Source organism: Rana temporaria, chromosome 1 (genome assembly GCF_905171775.1).
Source record: "Rana temporaria chromosome 1, aRanTem1.1, whole genome shotgun sequence".
Lineage (NCBI taxonomy): Eukaryota > Metazoa > Chordata > Amphibia > Anura > Ranidae > Rana > Rana temporaria.
The window spans coordinates 392,127-410,329 of record NC_053489.1 but is presented as its reverse complement, the minus strand read 5'-3'; the positions used below and the strand labels follow the sequence as shown (position 1 = coordinate 410,329).

At 49.4% G+C, this 18,203-nt stretch overlaps 1 protein-coding gene and 1 non-coding gene across 2 annotated transcripts; both read left to right on the top strand.

Annotated features, from left to right (window-relative positions):
- Nucleotides 1–319: 319 nt before the first annotated feature.
- Nucleotides 320–476, top strand: LOC120925643. Its single transcript, XR_005746864.1, has one exon. It is a non-coding gene; the product is annotated as a U1 spliceosomal RNA (small nuclear RNA).
- An 8,757-nt stretch (nt 477–9,233) lies between these two features.
- LOC120917841 (5,6-dihydroxyindole-2-carboxylic acid oxidase-like) lies at nt 9,234–14,248 on the top strand. The gene is made up of 7 exons (XM_040329447.1): nt 9,234–9,667; nt 10,018–10,340; nt 11,342–11,546; nt 12,086–12,253; nt 12,765–12,944; nt 13,272–13,418; nt 13,776–14,248. The coding sequence occupies exons 1-7, from the start codon at nt 9,277–9,279 to the stop codon at nt 13,961–13,963; spliced, it is 1,602 nt and encodes a 533-aa protein (XP_040185381.1). The 5' UTR covers nt 9,234–9,276; the 3' UTR covers nt 13,964–14,248.
- Nucleotides 14,249–18,203: the final 3,955 nt, after the last annotated feature.

Below are 18,203 nucleotides of genomic sequence, written 5' to 3'. Positions count from 1 at the left end.
CGGTTTGTGAGGGAATTGGAGAGGAGCCAATTGATTCGCAGAGATTCTGACTGAATTCTCAAACTCAGAAGATCGTGACAACTGTCTAGCAAATCAAACTCTTCAATGGCTCCTCCTCCTTCCCATCATTCTTTGTGTCCTTTCCCTCCTCTTATTGGGAGGAGTTATTATTCCACAGAACATATGAAGCTTTTCAGGGGACCTCCTACCATCCTGAGTAGACAGGAGCTGAACACTCAGCGCTGCTCAATGTCTTCATGGATGGTTGTGGTCCTCCTTGGGTGTATGACCGCTTCTCACTCATCATTATCCTCCTCACTTACTTACATGGCAGGGGAGACACCATGATCATGAAGGTGGTTCTCCCAGGGCGAGGCTCGGCCATTGCACTTTAGGCCGTGCTGATCGTGGTTGTCTTCCCTGCTGCTTCTCGGCCTTTTGGCTAGGACTGGGTGTGGTATCTGTCCTTATCAGTTGTCAGCGGAGCGCTGAAGCACCTCCTACATGGGGAGGGTGGATGCAATCCAATGACGTCATTGCACCTGGAAGGATGGTTTCAGCAGGGACTACGCTGTGCTGCCCGACAGAATACTGTGGGCCGGCCCATGGTTGAGTCTGAGCCATCTGGAAGGGTGCCCCTGGTGAGGATGGGTACTGCGCTTGGTCTTGGTCTTTTTGCCGAGTCCTAGTCTGGCCTTCTGGCTGGCTGGTGTAAGTGTTATCTCTGTCAGCGATCCGGTTGGAGGAGCTGGTAATGCCCTGTGGTATGACGGGGTAGAGCCATGCAAATCCGCCGGGTTGGCTGGCAGGGGTGGAGGGGCTAGTATTGGTGGAGGCTGTTATCTGAGTGGCAGTTCTCCCCAAGAAAACCTTGAAGGGCTCTCTAGCTGGCAGGGGTGGAGGGCTGCACTGGCCGGTCGGGGGGTCGGATATGGAACGAAAAGCCTATGGTGCATGTGCCCCTGGAGTGGCAGTCCAGGGGTATCTGAAGATCACTGTGTGTGAGGGACACATTGATTGAAGGATACCACGGTCACTGCACCAGATACACGCTTTTTTTAGCACCTGCCTCCTGGGCCGGGCCTTTTGGCTAGGACCGGAGGAATTTTTTATTCCTGGCCGGAGGGCCTGGTCATTGTTTCACCACAATGGCCACTTCTTTCACTCTCCACTATCCCTTCCCCCACTTTATTTTATTTAAGCCTGTGTTTGTCACTTTTTTTGTTGTGCACGTTTTGTGTCACTGTGTGATTAGTAGGGTGCGGGTCCTCGGGCCAGCCCTGAACGTCTTGGGAGTGGGTGGACATGGCCTTCTGGCTTAGTTCACCTGCTCTCATGGGGTCTCCCTTCGGGGGAGCCCCACCTAGTACTGGGAGGGTTCTGTTTCGGCAGTCCCTCCGAGGAAGTTGGGTCCGTGTCGGCTTCGGTTGCTCGGACCACAGTACCTCAGTCCCGGTCTGGAGCCTAACGCCCCGGGGGATCAGGGTTTGGGTCCCTCTTCACAGGAGGACCACTTGACGTTGCACCCGTCTGCACGTTTTTGTGAACACTCTTTATGGGTGTGCACATTTTTTCTGCACCGGGTGGAGTTTTTTGGGTGTGTTCACACGCCATAGGCTTTTCAAAAAAAAATAAAAAAATCATTATCCTCCTCACATCAGTCACTGAGGGCAGTACAGAGGGTAACACCATCACAAGTGTCTTTCCTACAATTATCACAAGATAATGAATTATTCCTGTCAGGAATGGAACAAGAAATGTAAGGGGGCAATCAGGGCGGCTGTAACGGACATATGCATGCTGCCTGGACAGTTATAATCTTCATGCAGGGGGACTACAAGGAACTGCATGGCTGTCACAATTGGATGTACCACATTGTATTCTGAGCTCAAAGAATTAATTGGACAAGTCTCTTTCACTGCTAATTGCTAATGTCCCCTTCGCATAGCTAATGAACTCTCTTTTGTGTAGGTAACAGCCTCCTGTGAGGTGTATGCTGATGGGGATTATGTGTGAGTGATAATTGTTTTAAAGGTTAATTGAATTCTATTGTCTGATCGAGCTAAGTAGGAGCCAAAACGTCTAGCGGCTGATTGGCTCTAGGGAATGTTATTGTTTCAAAGTATGTGTATTGAAGTCCCCCCTGGGGGGGGGGAGTGTCATTTGTTTCTGTACAGTTTGTAACCAGATATAAGGAAGAAAAATGTGGCATTAAAAGTCAGTCCTGCTTGACTCTGCAAACGTAGCCCGTCTCGTTTCTTGGAAGGGCGTTCGATGGGATATACCGGCGGTACCTGCATATCGCAGCTTGCCAGGGGAAAGGACGTCTCCAACGGCTGAGACCCTCACACTACTTGGGTAGCCGTTACAAGGGGCGGCTAAGAGAGAACATGAAAGACACACAGCGGAGGAGAGAAATTATTTAACCACTTGACCACCGGGGCACTTACCCCCTTCCTAACCAGACCAATTTTCAGCTTTTGGAGCTCTCACATTTGAATGACAATTATTCAGTCATACAACACTGTACCCATATGAAATGTTTGTCCTTTTTTCCCCACAAACAGAGCTTTTTTTTGGTGGTATTTAATCTCCGCTTTTATTTTTGCGCTACAAAAGACTGAAAATTATGTAAACATTGTATTTTTATTGTTATAAAATTTTGCACATAAGTAATTTTTTCTTCATAAATTTTGGCCAAAATGTACACTCCTACATAACTTTGGTAAATATAAGTACAAGTTGGTGAATATTATTTGGTCTTTGTGAAAGTTATAGAGTCCACAAGCTGTGGGGCCGATCACTGAAAATCGATCACACCTGAAGTACTGACGGCCGATCTCATTTCTTGAGACCCTAACATGCCAGAAAAGTATAAATACCCCCCAAATTACCCATTTTTGGAAAGAAGACATTCCAAGGTATTTAGTAAGTGGCATGGTAAGTTTTTTAAAGTTGTAATTTTTTCCCACAATTCTTTGCAAAATCAATATTTTTTTCCCCACAAAATTGTCAGATCAGGTTATTTTTCACACACAGCACATGCATTCCACAAATTACACCCCAAAACACATTCTGCTCCTTCTCCTGAGTATGGGGATACCACATGTGGGAGACTTTTACACAGCGTGGCCAGATACAGAGGCCCAACATGCAAGGAGCACCTTCACATGTGTGAGACTTTTACACAGCGTGGCCACATACAGAGGCCCAACATGCAGGGAGCGCCTTCAGGCGATCTGGAGACATAAATTACACATCCGAGTTCATGACTACCTCTTACACTTTTGAAGACCCTGGAGCACCAGGACAATGGAAACGCCCCAAAAATGACCCCATTTTGGAAAGAAAACACCCCAATGTATAATCCATGAAGCTAAGCATAAGTCTTTTGAACAAGCAGGCTTAGTATGGAGGGATGGCAGAGGGATGGCAGGCTTAGTATAAGGGAATGGCAGACTTATTATGGAGAAATTGCAGAGGGATGGCAGGCTTAGTATGGAGGGATGGCAGAGGGATGGCAGGCTTAGTATGGAGGGATGGCAGAGGCTGCAATTGTCAAGGAGCAGCCCTGTGGGCACTACAGATCTAGCCCACGGCGCTGCTGCATCCGTTCTCTTCCCTCGCACTGGACTGATCGGTACAGAGAGGGGAGAGAGGAACCAGACATGACGCCGGTTTGTTTACTAGTGATCGCTCCATCATTTGCCGGCGCGATCACATGGTAAACGGACGCTGTCAGTGGCCATTTACCGTGATCCGTGATGCGCCGGGTAATCTGGACCCAGCGGTCATGGATATTCCCCTGTGCTCGCTCCAGGGGAGCACGATTCTGGGAGGACGTCAATGTACGCCCTTCCAGAATTATCGAGCCGCACTGTAGCCGTCAGTAAAAAAGGGAGGACAGACCATATTGGTCCCATAAAGAATGAGGAAGGACATCTGGTTACAAAGGATGGGGAGATGGTGTACAGACCCGGGAACTCAGCACAGGGATGGTGGGAACCCCTCATAATGGGCACAGCGGGTGTACAGACCCGCTGTGCCCATTATGAGGGGTTCCCACCATCCCTGTGCTGAGTTCCCGGGTCTGTACTCCCGCTGTGCACATTATGAGGGGTTCCCACCATCCCTGTGCTTAGTTCCCGGGTCTGTACACCCGCTGTGCCCATTATGAGGGGTTCCCACCATCCCTGTGCTGAGTTCCCGGGTCTGTACACCCGCTGTGCCCCATTATGAGGGGTTCCCACCATCCCTGTGCTGAGTTCCCAGGTCTGTACACCCGCTGTGCCCCATTATGAGGGGTTCCCACCATCCCTGTGCTGAGTTCCCGGGTCTGTACCCCCCGCTGTGCCCCATTATGAGGGGTTCCCACCATCCCTGTGCTGAGTTCCCGGGTCTGTACACCCGCTGTGCCCCATTATGAGGGGTTCCCACCATCCCTGTGCTGAGTTCCCGGGTCTGTACACCCGCTGTGCCCCATTATGAGGGGTTCCCACCATCCCTGTGCTGAGTTCCTGGGTCTGTACACCCGCTGTGTCCCATTATGAGGGGTTCCCACCATCCCTGTGCTGAGTTCCCGGGTCTGTACACCCGCTGTGCCCCATTATGAGGGGTTCCCACCATCCCTGTGCTGAGTTCCCGGGTCTGTACACCCGCTGTGCCCCATTATGAGGAGTCCCCACCATCCCTGTGCTGAGTTCCCGGGTCTGTACACCCGCTGTGCCCATTATGAGGGGTTCCCACCATCCCTGTGCTGAGTTCCCGGGTCTGTACACCTGCTGTGCCCCATTATGAGGGGTTCCCACCATCCCTGTGCTGAGTTCCCGGGTCTGTACACCCGCTGTGCCCCATTATAAGGGGTTCCCACCATCCCTGTGCTGAGTTCCCGGGTCTGTACACCCGCTGTGCCCATTATGAGGAGTTCCCACCATCCCTGTGCCGAGTTCCCGGGTCTGTACACCCGCTGTGCCCATTATGAGGGGTTCCCACCATCCCTGTGCTGAGTTCCCGGGTCTGTACACCCGCTGTGCCCATTATGAGGGGTTCCCACCATCCCTGTGCTGAGTTCCCGGGTCTGTACACCCGCTGTGCCCATTATGAGGAGTTCCCACCATCCCTGTGCTGAATTCCCGGGTCTGTACACCCGCTGTGCCCCATTATGAGGGGTTTCCCCCATCCCTGTGCTGAGTTCCCGGTCTGTACACCCGCTGTGCCCATTATGAGGGGTTCCCACCATCCCTGTGCGGAGTTCCCGGGTCTGTACACCCGTTGTGCCCATTATGAGGGGTTCCCACTGTCCCTGTGCTGAGTTCCCGGGTCTGTACACCCGCTGTGCCCATTATGAGGGTTCCCACCATCCCTGTGCTGAGTTCCCGGGTCTGTACCCCCGCTGTGCCCCATTATGAGGGGTTCCCACCATCCCTGTGCTGAGTTCCCGGGTCTGTACACCCGCTGTGCCCATTATGAGGGGTTCCCACCATCCCTGTGCTGAGTTCCCGGGTCTGTACACCCGCTGTGCCCCATTATGAGGGGTTCCCACCATCCCTGTGCTGAGTTCCCGGGTCTGTACACCCGCTGTGCCCATTATGAGGGGTTCCCACCATCCCTGTGCTGAGTTCCCAGGTCTGTACACCCGCTGTGCCCATTATGAAGGGTTCCCACCATCCCTGTGCCGAGTTCCCGGGTCTGTACACCCGCTGTGCCCCATTATGAGGGGTTCCCACCATCCCTGTGCTGAGTTCCCGGGTCTGTACACCCGCTGTGCCCATTATGAGGGGTTCCCACCATCCCTGTGCTGAGTTCCCGGGTCTGTACCCCCCGCTGTGCCCATTATGAGGGGTTCCCACCATCCCTGTGCTGAGTTCCCGGGTCTGTACACCCGCTGTGCCCATTATGAGGGGTTCCCACCATCCCTGTGCTGAGTTCCCGGGTCTGTACACCCGCTGTGCCCCATTATGAGGGGTTCCCACCATCCCTGTGCTGAGTTCCCGGGTCTGTACCCCCCGCTGTGCCCCATTATGAGGGGTTCCCACCATCCCTGTGCTGAGTTCCCGGGTCTGTACCCCCGCTGTGCCCCATTATGAGGGGTTCCCACCATCCCTGTGCTGAGTTCCTGGGTCTGTACCCCCCGCTGTGCCCCATTATGAGGGGTTCCCACCATCCCTGTGCTGAGTCGGATGGGGTAAAGGTGAGAATTCTGGGGTGGAGATATATTAGAAGTCGGGTCACATGTCTGCCTACAATAAACAAGCATGTAGCATATGAAAGTCGGCCATGAATACTCTGCTAAGACTAACAGATCTGTAACTCCAGCAAATAATAATCTTCTAATGAAGTCAGATGTCTGATAAAGGTTGTCATCCTGAAAATGCCGGCTTCCTGGCTGCATCTGGGTTCAGTAGGTGTGGGTCAGAGGCCAGAAACAAGCATGCAGCCAGTGAAGTCAGTCCTATCTACATGAGTCTGTGTCTTACTTTGATGATTGTGGAATATGGGGAATGTGGGGAGAGACTTCTATCTCTGATCCCTTATCCATCATTAGAGACTAGAGAGAGATATAGAAGCCCCGCCCAGGAAGGGTTAATGGTCTGATTGATCTGATTGGTTGGCGGGTGTGATAAATAGGAGGGTGAGGGGGGATTGTACTATGTGTGTCCTGCTGGGGGAGGTGAGTAGATTGAATGGAAGTGCTGAGGGATTGGACTGTAAATGGGGGGGATCGGATCGGATTAGAGAGGTTAGAAATTTGAGGATTGGATTATATATGGTTGGAATTTTAAAGTTTTGGGAAAAAGAGGGGGTGGTGGGGATTGGAGGGGTGATGATTCAGGATTGTAGCGATCAAGAGGGGTGGTTTGAAATTGTAGGGTGGGGGGGATTGGAAGGGAGGTTGGAAGCGTAGGGTGGTGGGTGGATTGGGAGGTTGGGATTGTGGGGTGGATTGGGAGGTTGGGATTGTAGGGTGGATTGGGAGGTTGGGATTGTAGGGTGGATTGGGAGGTTGGGATTGTAGGGTGGTGGGTAGGATGGGATTGTAGGGTGGTGGGTAGGATGGGATTGTAGGGTGGTGGGTAGGATGGGATTGTAGGGTGGTGGGTAGGATGGGATTGTAGGGTGGTGGGTAGGATGGGATTGTAGGGTGGTGGGTAGGATGGGATTGTAGGGTGGTGGGTAGGATGGGATTGTAGGGTGGTGGGTAGGATGGGATTGTAAGGTGGTGGGTGGATTGGGATTGTAGGGTGGTGGGTGGATTGGGAGGATGGGATTGTAGGGTGGTGGGTGGATTGGCAGGATGGGATTGTAGGGTGGATTGGGAGGATGGGATTGTAGGGTGGATTGGGAGGATGGGATTGTAGGGTGGATTGGGAGGATGGGATTGTAGGGTGGATTGGGAGGATGGGATTGTAGGGTGGATTGGGAGGTTGGGATTGTAGGGTGGATTGGGAGGATGGGATTGTAGGGTGGTGGTTGGATTGGGAGGTTGGGATTGTAGGGTGGATTGGGAGGTTGGGATTGTAGGGTGGATTGGGAGGTTGGGATTGTAGGGTGGATTGGGAGGTTGGGATTGTAGGGTGGATTGGGAGGTTGGGATTGTAGGGTGGATTGGGAGGTTGGGATTGTAGGGTGGATTGGGAGGATGGGATTGTAGGGTGGTGGTTGGATTGGGAGGTTGGGATTGTAGGGTGGATTGGGAGGTTGGGATTGTAGGGTGGATTGGGAGGTTTGGGAGGTTGGGATTGTAGGGTGGATTGGGAGGTTGGGATTGTAGGGTGGTGGTTGATTGGGAGGATGGGATTGTAGGGTGGATTGGGATTGTGGGGTGGTAGTTTAGAATGTGGTGGTTTGGGGTTGGGATTGTAGGGTGGTGGTTTAGGATGTGGTGATTGGGAGGTTGGGATTGTGGGGTGGATTGGGAGGTTGGGATTGTAGGGTGGTGGGAGGTTGGGATTGTAGGGTGGTGGGTAGGATGGGATTGTAGGGTGGTGGGTAGGATGGGATTGTAGGGTGGTGGGTAGGATGGGATTGTAGGGTGGTGGGTAGGATGGGATTGTAGGGTGGTGGGTAGGATGGGATTGTAGGGTGGTGGGTAGGATGGGATTGTAGGGTGGTGGGTAGGATGGGATTGTAGGGTGGTGGGTAGGATGGGATTGTAGGGTGGTGGGTAGGATGGGATTGTAGGGTGGTGGGTAGGATGGGATTGTAGGGTGGTGGGTAGGATGGGATTGTAGGGTGGTGGGTAGGATGGGATTGTAGGGTGGTGGGAGGTTGGGATTGTAGGGTGGTGGGTGGATTGGGTAGGATGGGATTGTAGGGTGGTGGGTGGATTGGGAGGATGGGATTGTAGGGTGGTGGGTGGATTGGGAGGATGGGATTGTAGGGTGGTGGGTGGATTGGCAGGATGGGATTGTAGGGTGGTGGTTGGATTGGCAGGATGGGATTGTAGGGTGGATTGGGAGGATGGGATTGTAGGGTGGATTGTAGGGTGGATTGGGAGGATGGGATTGTAGGGTGGATTGGGAGGATGGGATTGTAGGGTGGATTGGGAGGATGGGATTGTAGGGTGGATTGGGAGGATGGGATTGTAGGGTGGTGGTTGGATTGGGAGGTTGGGATTGTAGGGTGGATTGGGAGGTTGGGATTGTAGGGTGGATTGGGAGGTTGGGATTGTAGGGTGGATTGGGAGGTTGGGATTGTAGGGTGGATTGGGAGGATGGGATTGTAGGGTGGTGGTTGGATTGGGAGGTTGGGATTGTAGGGTGGATTGGGAGGTTGGGATTGTAGGGTGGATTGGGAGGTTTGGGAGGTTGGGATTGTAGGGTGGATTGGGAGGTTGGGATTGTAGGGTGGTGGTTGATTGGGAGGATGGGATTGTAGGGTGGATTGGGATTGGGGTGGGTAGTTTAGAATGTGGTGGTTGGCATTGTAGGGTGGTTTGGGGTTGGGATTGTAGGGTGGTGGTTTAGGATGTGGTGATTGGGAGGTTGGGATTGTAGGGTGGATTGGGAGGTTGGGATTGGTGGGTGGATTGGGATTGTAGGGTGGTGAGGATTTGGGTGGTGGAATGGTAACATGCGCAAACACTGTAGATGGATAGTGGAGATCGGCGAAGGGAATTATGAGGTAGTACAGAGGTGGGAGATTGGGACTGTAGGGATTGGTGGGGTTCTGGGGGGGCATTTATTTGGATGTATTGTAGAGTTTTGTCCCCAAGGTTATAATGAAGGTGACCTCCTTTTCTTGTATCTCTTCTAGAACCACGACTGTCCCGGAACCATGTCGCTCTGTAAATCTCGGGGTCCCCATGCTGTAGTGTTGGTGGTCACCCTTCTTTGGGGCTTGGCTTCTGCCCAGTTTCCCCGCCAGTGTGCCACCCCAGAGGCCTTGGCTACCGGAGAGTGTTGTCCCGGCCTCTACCCTCAGCGGTCTCCAAATCCCAGCGACCTCTGCGGCTTTACCGTGGGCCGTGGGCGCTGCATGCCGATCACAGTGGACGCCAGGCCTCATGGACCCCAGTATAAAATGGAGGGACTGGACGACCGGGAATTTTGGCCGATTCGCTTCTTCAAAAGGGCTTGTCTGTGCAATGAGCGCTTCTATGGACACGACTGTGGTGGCTGCAAACCTGGATGGAGCGGAGATGACTGCGATCGGCCCGTTGTTGTGGGTGAGTAGAAGGAAGACTAGAGTTGTGTCTATTTCACTGATATCCAATCATTCTGCTTCTTCATCTGATCAATGGAGACCTCAGATGTCATGTGCGTGGCTAGAAGATCCCAGACACTCCATCTCCGGTGTGGCTGTTTGTCCCGGATGGGAAAACAAGTGAGGGCAACCCCCCACCCCCCCCCCCCCATTATGAACTGCACAGGTGACCATAGAACATGACCTATGTGATGTCATAGTAGGTTTATCATGAAGCCATAAATGCCACACCCACAAATCTGAGACTTCTGGGAAGATATTTGTGGCTTCCAATCATCTCCTGTGACAATTCCGCTTTCAATTCTTGTCTAGAAAGAAGAAATATTCTGGCCTTGAATGATACGGAGCGCCAGAATTTCATTGATGCCCTCCACCTTGCGAAGAACACCGTCCACCCGGATTACGTCATCGCCACCAGACACTACGATCAGCTGATCGATCCCGAGAGGAACGCCACTCATTTCCAGAACGTCTCCATTTATGACTTCTTCGTCTGGACTCACTACTACAGTGTCAGCAAAACCTTCCTGGGCCGGGATCAGGGCAGTGCTGGAGGGATTGACTTCTCTCATGAAGGTCCGGCCTTCCTCACATGGCACAGGTTCCATTTGCTGCAGCTGGAAAGAGACCTTCAGGTAAACTTTAACCCTTTCTGGGAGGGGCCGGGAAATGTTACCCACTTGTCGGATCTGTTTCTGTATTCGAGGAAGGAGCCCCCCATCTGATATCTTGTACCCTTTGGTGTGATATGGGACGGGCGCATAAAGCTATTTATATAAAGTGTAGGAGTCCTGGGGGGGGGAGCTTGGGGGGTTCACCAGTTACTTGGGTCAAACGCTCATCATTGGTCCTCAGAGGGTGAAAGATGGGATTGCTTTGCAATGTTCCTCCATTGATTGGTTGGCCATGAGATGAGTTCATTCCCATTGCTCTCTGCTACGGGGGATGGTGTCCTCACCGATATCTGATAAAAGTGGGGGGTATTGAAATGTAATATCTGCTGGGATCACATGACCAGAATACACAACAAGTGACACCAATGGTTATGGTCTATGGATGTGGCTAGATAAGGCACTGTCTGTTATTTAACTGTTTGTCCCTACTGGGAAGACTTTGCCTATTTCCTTACCGAGAGAAAATGTCGGTCAGTCCATGACGGGGAGAGTGAACTTGGTTTGGACCGGCCTTCCTCAACTTTTCATAGTGGAACCCTTCATCTTTATGGGCTCAGGGAATGCCAATTATCTATAGCTCACTCCCTATGGTCACTGGTCATAATGCTCCTTGTATTCATGGCCATTGGGAATAATCCCCCCCCCCCATTGATTGCTCATGGAAGGCAGAAGCTGCTCATTGCTTGAGGAACCATTGGGCTCCATGGAAACTTATTTGAGAGTCTGGGTTGGACTCTTTCCCTATTTAAACTTAAAATGTTACATTTTGGTTGAAGTCGGATTTTTGGATAGTTGATGCAAAATCCTAGTCCGTGGTGCGTAATATACCTCATTAGATTATCTTGTATTTGGTGGCAAAACAGGTAAATTTTGCTCATTTTAGTGGTGATTTGTCACGTAGAACTAGATGATGAATCGGTGGCTCTAATTCTCGCTCTTTCCCCATCTTCTTGTGTCTGAAGAACCTTCTGGAAGATCCCTCGTTTTCCTTGCCTTACTGGAATTTTGCCATTGGTGGAAACCGATGTGATATCTGCACTGATGACCTGATGGGTGCGAGGAGCAATTTTGGAGGAAATCTGCTGAGCCCAAATTCTGTCTTCTCTCAATGGAGAGTTGTTTGTGAAGATGTAGAAGACTACGAGAGCCTCGGAACAATCTGCAACAGTGAGTACATGGGGAGGGGATTATTGTCGCACATGCAACCGGGCACTTATGAGCAAGGCTGGCTCTGATGGGGGGGGGGGGGATAGAATGAGAACCTACATTATACGGCATGACCTACAATGATGCCACATTAAACTGGTCATGCGTTGGTAGAATTTTGTTAGGATTTTTTTGTTTTTGTTTTCCGACCAGATTTGATATTTGTTTTAATGGATGCAGAATATTCAAATGCAACTTTAAAATCCATTTTTGAATTTCAGAAGATGGCTCTATTACTATTTTATGCTATTCAGATCTATTTATATTCTCTTTGAATTTGGCATATAGCAGTCTTCCGAAATTCAATCTATCCAGCAGCTGTAGGACTCCTCTGCCATCTTTCACTTTTATACCTTACTGTATTTATTGCAATGTTTCCTGCTTGAAATTTGTTACTATTGTGATTTGTAAATTCAGATCCTTCAAAAAAAATTGTAATTCAGAATGAATTGCACATGTCTAGTGTGTATGAGATTAAATCCTCCTTTACCAATCTTCAGGTACAGCTGGAGGACCAATCCAGAGGAATCCTGCAGGAAATGTGGCGCGGCCCATGGTGCAAAGACTTCCCGAGATGGAAGAGGTTTTGCTTTGTCTGGAAGTAAATTTGTTTGACACGGCGCCATTCTTTTCCAACTCTTCTGAAAGCTTCCGGAACACGATTGAAGGTACAGAACACCCAAAACTCTGGGATGACTTTCTAATTGGAGGCTGAGCTGGTGGTCTCTATAATACAGGGGTCTCCAAGTGTGGCCAGTGGGCCAGATGTGGTCATTTGCATGTCTTTATGTAACCTTGGGGCACTAGTCTCATTGCTTCAAGACCTTTCCTCTGAATGAATGGTGAGGCTCCATTCTGTCCACCTCCACCAACAGAGGAGCATAATTCTCATTGATGACAATGGTGGACCCTTTTTCCACTGGCACCAATGATGGAACAATTCCTCCTCCTGATGGAGAGATATCTCTGGCCTCTGACATTAGGACACCCTGATCTAATGAGGCTGTTGCTGCCATTGAAGGCTCTGTGTCGTCCATTGATTTGTGTAACTGAAAGGACGGGTCCACCTGATGATGTTGGGGCGGGGGCATCAAACGATAGTCCTGTAGGCCTTTACCATGAGGTCACGAGGAAGGGTTTTTGTCTTCATGTATTAATGGTGAACTTCTCATTCCACAGGGTACAGCGAGCCGTCTGGTCAGTACAACCCAACAGTCCGAAGCCTCCATAACCTCGCTCACCTGTTCCTCAATGGTACAGGAGGACAGACCCACATCTCTCCCAATGACCCGATCTTTGTGCTGCTGCATACGTTCACAGATGCCGTGTTTGACGAATGGCTGAGGAGACACAGTGCCGGTACGATCTGTAGGGTGGAGGGTAGGAGTCTTGATGAGCTCTTCCATACTTGTAGTAACCAAGCTGTGGCGGTACACATTGATATGAAATCTTTGCCCAAATTCTAAAGTTATGGAATTGTAACTGTAAGCCGAGCAATTGTGGTTCTTGTAGTCCTGCTGGCTTTTTCTAGTAGCTGCATAATCTGTACATGGACGGCTCCTGGGGTCCATTCTTGGGTTTGGAGCCAGGCTGGGTCACTTCTAATTATATGAAGTACAGATACTACAATTGGAATGATTTTGTCTAAGTCAATGGTTCCATAACTAAGGACTGTTTTTGTTGTAGATTTCACACAGTATCCCCTGGAAAATGCTCCTATAGGCCATAATAGACGACACAATATGGTTCCCTTCTGGCCCCCAGTGCCCAACAGTGAGATGTTTGCAACTGCCCCAGAAAACCTGGGCTATTCCTACGACATTCAGTGGCCTAGTAAGTATCGTGTCTGAGAATTCTATAATGGCTTTTATTTTATAGAAGTCTAGTCTTTCCCAGGTGTCCTTGATGATCTCCTGTCAAGTGCTGTATTATGTGCCGGGTGACTACTTTATGATCATGACCTCCAAGAAGTGGCTTTATTCCGGGGGGGGGCTGAATAAGTGTTGGGTGTCCATGCTGGAAGCACATTCCCAGTTGGTGACGGCTCTGGGCCTCCTATCCATCGGGAACCAGTAGGGGAAGAGGAGAGATGGTCTTGGCTGTGAGGAGAACATTCTCTATGAACCTCGGTGTTATGACTTGTGATTTGTAATGTAAAATTGAGGATTGGTAAACTTTTCTCTTTTGTAGGTCGCCCATTAAGACATGAGGAGATTGGGGTAATAACGGTCATAGCGGCCTTGGTTCTTGTGGCTGTGATCTGTGCCGTTACCTGGTGGACCATCCAGAGAAGGAACCGGAGGAATGAAATGCTGGAGCCCCTCCTGGCAAAGTCCTTCCATCGTTATTGTGAAGAGGAGGATGCTGGGAAAGTGTGATGTCCGGGGGAACGATGTAAACTGGATCTCCCAGCTGGGGGATGGTCTCCCTTGTTCCTCTCCTGTCGTCCAGTCATGGAGTCTCTGATCACTTTCTCCTAGCAGAGCGTCCCGGACTGGATCTACTGTCTCCAGCCAAGGATCTCCAATAATACAATGTGCTGCTAATCACCCCGGACAGTAAACAGTGCTCTAGGGGTTGTGTCTTTATTGTACTCCTAGGAGTGGCTCCAGTAATGGAAGTGTTAATGTTACACATGACCTAATAAAAAAGTATAAAACCAATAATTGTCTGAGTTTCTATGAAGATGGATACAGGAACAGTCATGGTGCTGCTCTTGTATTACATACAAGCCCTCTAGGCAATTAGATTTAGTGTTGAGCAGAATACGCCATATTCGATTTCGCGATATATCACGAATATATAGCCGAATATTCGAGAAATATTCGCTAAATTCGAATATTCGTGATATTTTATCGAAATGAAATGATTGCGAATTTTCACTATTGCGAATGCGAAAATAATTGCGAATTTTCGACAGCAGCGGAAGGAGCACTCTGATTGGCTCAGAATATTCGTGATATTTTACAATACAAAATAATTGCGAATATTCGGCAAATGCGGAAGGAGCACTCTGATTGGCTCAGAATATTTGTGATATTTTACAATAGAAAATAAAAAGTGTTTTGCATTGGTGGTGATTCTTTACTCTATCCATCTGTCACAGCCATTTGTCAATCAAACACCTTGAAGATTGAACACGTTCATGCTGCATGCTTTGGACTTTTTTTCACTTCACATATCAAAGACATTTTTATGAAAGATTATTTTTCTATTATTGGGACTATATTTCTTTATATATTTGTTTCACTGTGTATTTCACAAGTTATTTGCGCTTGCTTATTTTATAATTTGCCCACATGTCTTGTCACTAGACATATTTTTTATTCTTGTAGAGCGACTCCATTTTCTGTCTTGTATTAATTTATGTTGTATAACATTTTTGAGTTGCTGCTGTATTCTCCCCTTTTTTTAAGGTATGCGCAATTTTTTCCTTCTTACAAAAAAAAAATAATATCAAACATACAAATATTCATAACAGAAACATACACAAAGCCCCCCCCTTTTGCATCAGAGACAATCAGAGTTCTCCTACCACAGTTATCGAAAATTCGCAATCATTTTCGCATTCGCATTAGCGAAATTTCGCAATTTTTTTTTTTTTTATATTCGGCAACATAAAAGGATCGGCGTAAAATGAAGGATGGATGGCCGCACTCCAAACCAAACAGGTTGTCTTTATTTAAACGAACAGCAAAACATGAATAAGCACTAAGTCAGTGCGAAACGTCGGTTATCTTCCTGTTGCTGTGATCTGGTTTGTTTTGCTGTTCGTTTAAATAAAGACAACCTGTTTGGTTTGGAGTGCGGCCATCCATCCTTCATTTTACGCCCATGCTTGCCTAGTGCACTGCCAGCACCCTTGGAATCCTACACCTGTGTATGACCCTATAGCAGACCCACCTTGAGCGGTGATTTTCCTTCTTCTATTGCTTTTGAACATAAAAGGATCGCCTCAGCTTAGCTACTCGGCCCAGGGTCTCTAATCATACCAGCAATGCTTTTAGACGTCGATAGGATGTGATCTGTTTTAAAAATAAAATTGAAAAAAGGCGAATATTCGGAATAGCGAATATTCACCGCGAAATTCGAAATATAGCGCGATTTCTCGAATATGCCATATTCGAGCCGAATATTCGCAATACAAATATTCGTGAGCAACACTAATCAGATTGTCCATAATTAATGTTCCCGTTGGATATGGAAGCTTCTATAGAACATTTCTCCATGTGGAGATGTTCCCACGGCTGCTTTTCATTCTCCAGATTTCTGACCTGTGCTGAGAATGTTCTCCAATTTTTGGATTATTTTTAATTATAAGAATGGACCAAAACCACGGCTGCCTTCAGGGTGGTACAGCAGGCAGTACACCTGTAAGGAGCCTGGAGGTCCCCAGGGGCCTGGATGGCAACCCCCCCATTTGTTTTTGTTTTTTTGTAAGGGGCCCAGGGCAACCCCAATTAGTGGCACCCCTTGCTTCTCAATTAGCAGAGGCAGCACCCCCCCGGTTCTCTGCTCCAGGGGGCCCATGCCTGAAGCTGCGTAAGGGGCCCCATAATTTCTGATGGCGGCCCTGGCCAAAACCTTTTAGTCTTTGGATGTATATAATTCGACAGGATTAATATTAGTGGTGCACTTTGAGACTTGGCACCTTGGTCGCTTCACCATACACTTTATTTTATTTTTCCTCACACCTGCCCGTAGGGCCGAGCCTTTTGGTTGGGGGAGGATTTGAGAGTGAACGGGGGCGGGGGGGAGGAGAATGTCATTTAGCCACAATGTATTTTCTTATGGGTGTTATATACTTTTTTTTAAAAAAAACACACACCCACTCTAGGAATGACTTCCTGGTTGTCTAGGGGGGTGCGTGCCAGCCAGTGGCATTGCTCGGTGGCCACGATGTCTGCCAGGCACCCGCGATCACAGCAGGACCATGGATCTGTGTAAAGATGGGGTGGAAACACACAGATCACGTCCTGTCAGGTGAGAGGAGACCAGACCGATGTACAGAGGAACACCGATTGGTCCCCCTACAGTTAGAATCACTCCCTAGGGTACATATTTAACCCCTTCAGCGCCCCCTAGTATTAACCCCCCTTCCCTGCCAGTCACATTTATACAGTAATCAGTGCAGTGTTATAGAACTAATACCTGTATACATGTGAATGGTCCCAAAAAAATGTGTCCCATTTATGTCGGTCGCAATAAAAATCCCAGATCTCCACCACTTTTAAAAAAAAAAAAATCTATCTATTTTATAGACGCCACGTCGCACGATCGCAATTGTCAGTTTAAGCGACGCAGTGCCGAATCTCAAAGTTCCCTGGTCAGGAAGGGGGTACATTTTTCTGGGCTGAAGTGGTTAAGGAACTGTGTTTATTTTATTTTTTTTTTTTTTAAATGTTGTCCTTAAAGCCTCTCCTGGTAATTTTCTTAAATGTTTACATTGACTGACAGACTTCAAGTCTCCGGCATTTGACTGCGGACACCTGTGAACGCCTGGCTGGGACTGTCACTCGGCCACAGACCGAGCAACCCAAGCGGCCGAATGGAGTACGGCCGTGGCGGCCTCTCGAGCTGCTCTGTCTTCTGTCTGTGGCCAGGGGCGGGACAGAGCCGGGAGATCTGGAGACACGCCCCATGCTGCCCTTAGACCTTTCATGGCACGCTCCTCCTTTGTCGGCCCCTCCTTCCCTCCCATCCACCCAGAAGCACCGAGGGTGGACAGGAGGGGTCGGCAGAGAGGAGCGGGCCATGAGAGGTAAAATGACCGCCGCTTTGCAGGGACCAGATCTGTCATCACCGCAGACAGACTATAAGAGAGAAGGGGTTGGTGGGGATGAGAATGCCACGAGAAGTGCTGATAGCCGTTTCTCTGCAAGTAATGTAACAGCAGCTGCTTGGATCTTGCTGTGTGTCCTGTGCCCAGTCGCCGGCGCAAAGCGCCACCTCTCTGAAATGAGTTTTTGCAGGTTGGGATGTCTGCATTAATACCTGTCCCCATGGCAGTGCCCAGCCCCCCCTTCCCATGACCCTTTTCTTCCCAAATGTTATAAGTTGGCTTTGTAAAAAGTCAATGAGGACAAGGGCCTCTTCCCCACAACCCTGGCTGGTGTAGGTGAGGGTGGGGGTCTGGGGGGTTTGAACTTGTAGGAATCTGGAAGCCATGTTTGGGGGTTAATGATGATTTATTTTTTTTTCTCAATTGTTTGCTGAACATCCGGTGAAGTCGGCTCATCACTAACAGACAATCCATTGTAGGATACGGAACATTTATAATTGCCTCTTTCTATTGGACCGCTGGCCGGTAACAGCTATGTTCTTATGGAGTTGTATATGCCACACGATGACATTCTTCACACCATACGGGTGGATGTCCTGCTGCGCAGTGTTGAGGTGATGAAGATACTGATCACAGGAACAGGGTCCTGCAGAACCCGGGGAAGGATCCAGAATTACCCCTCCTCACCCACTGTTTATACATTCCATGGACCACGCTATGTCTGTCCCCCCCGTTGCTTATTCGCACCCGGGGCAGTTTCCCCTCCTGCCCACTCCTGGTCTCGGCCCTGCTGAACTTTCATGGGATTTGGTGACAGGAGGGGGGGTGTCATGTGA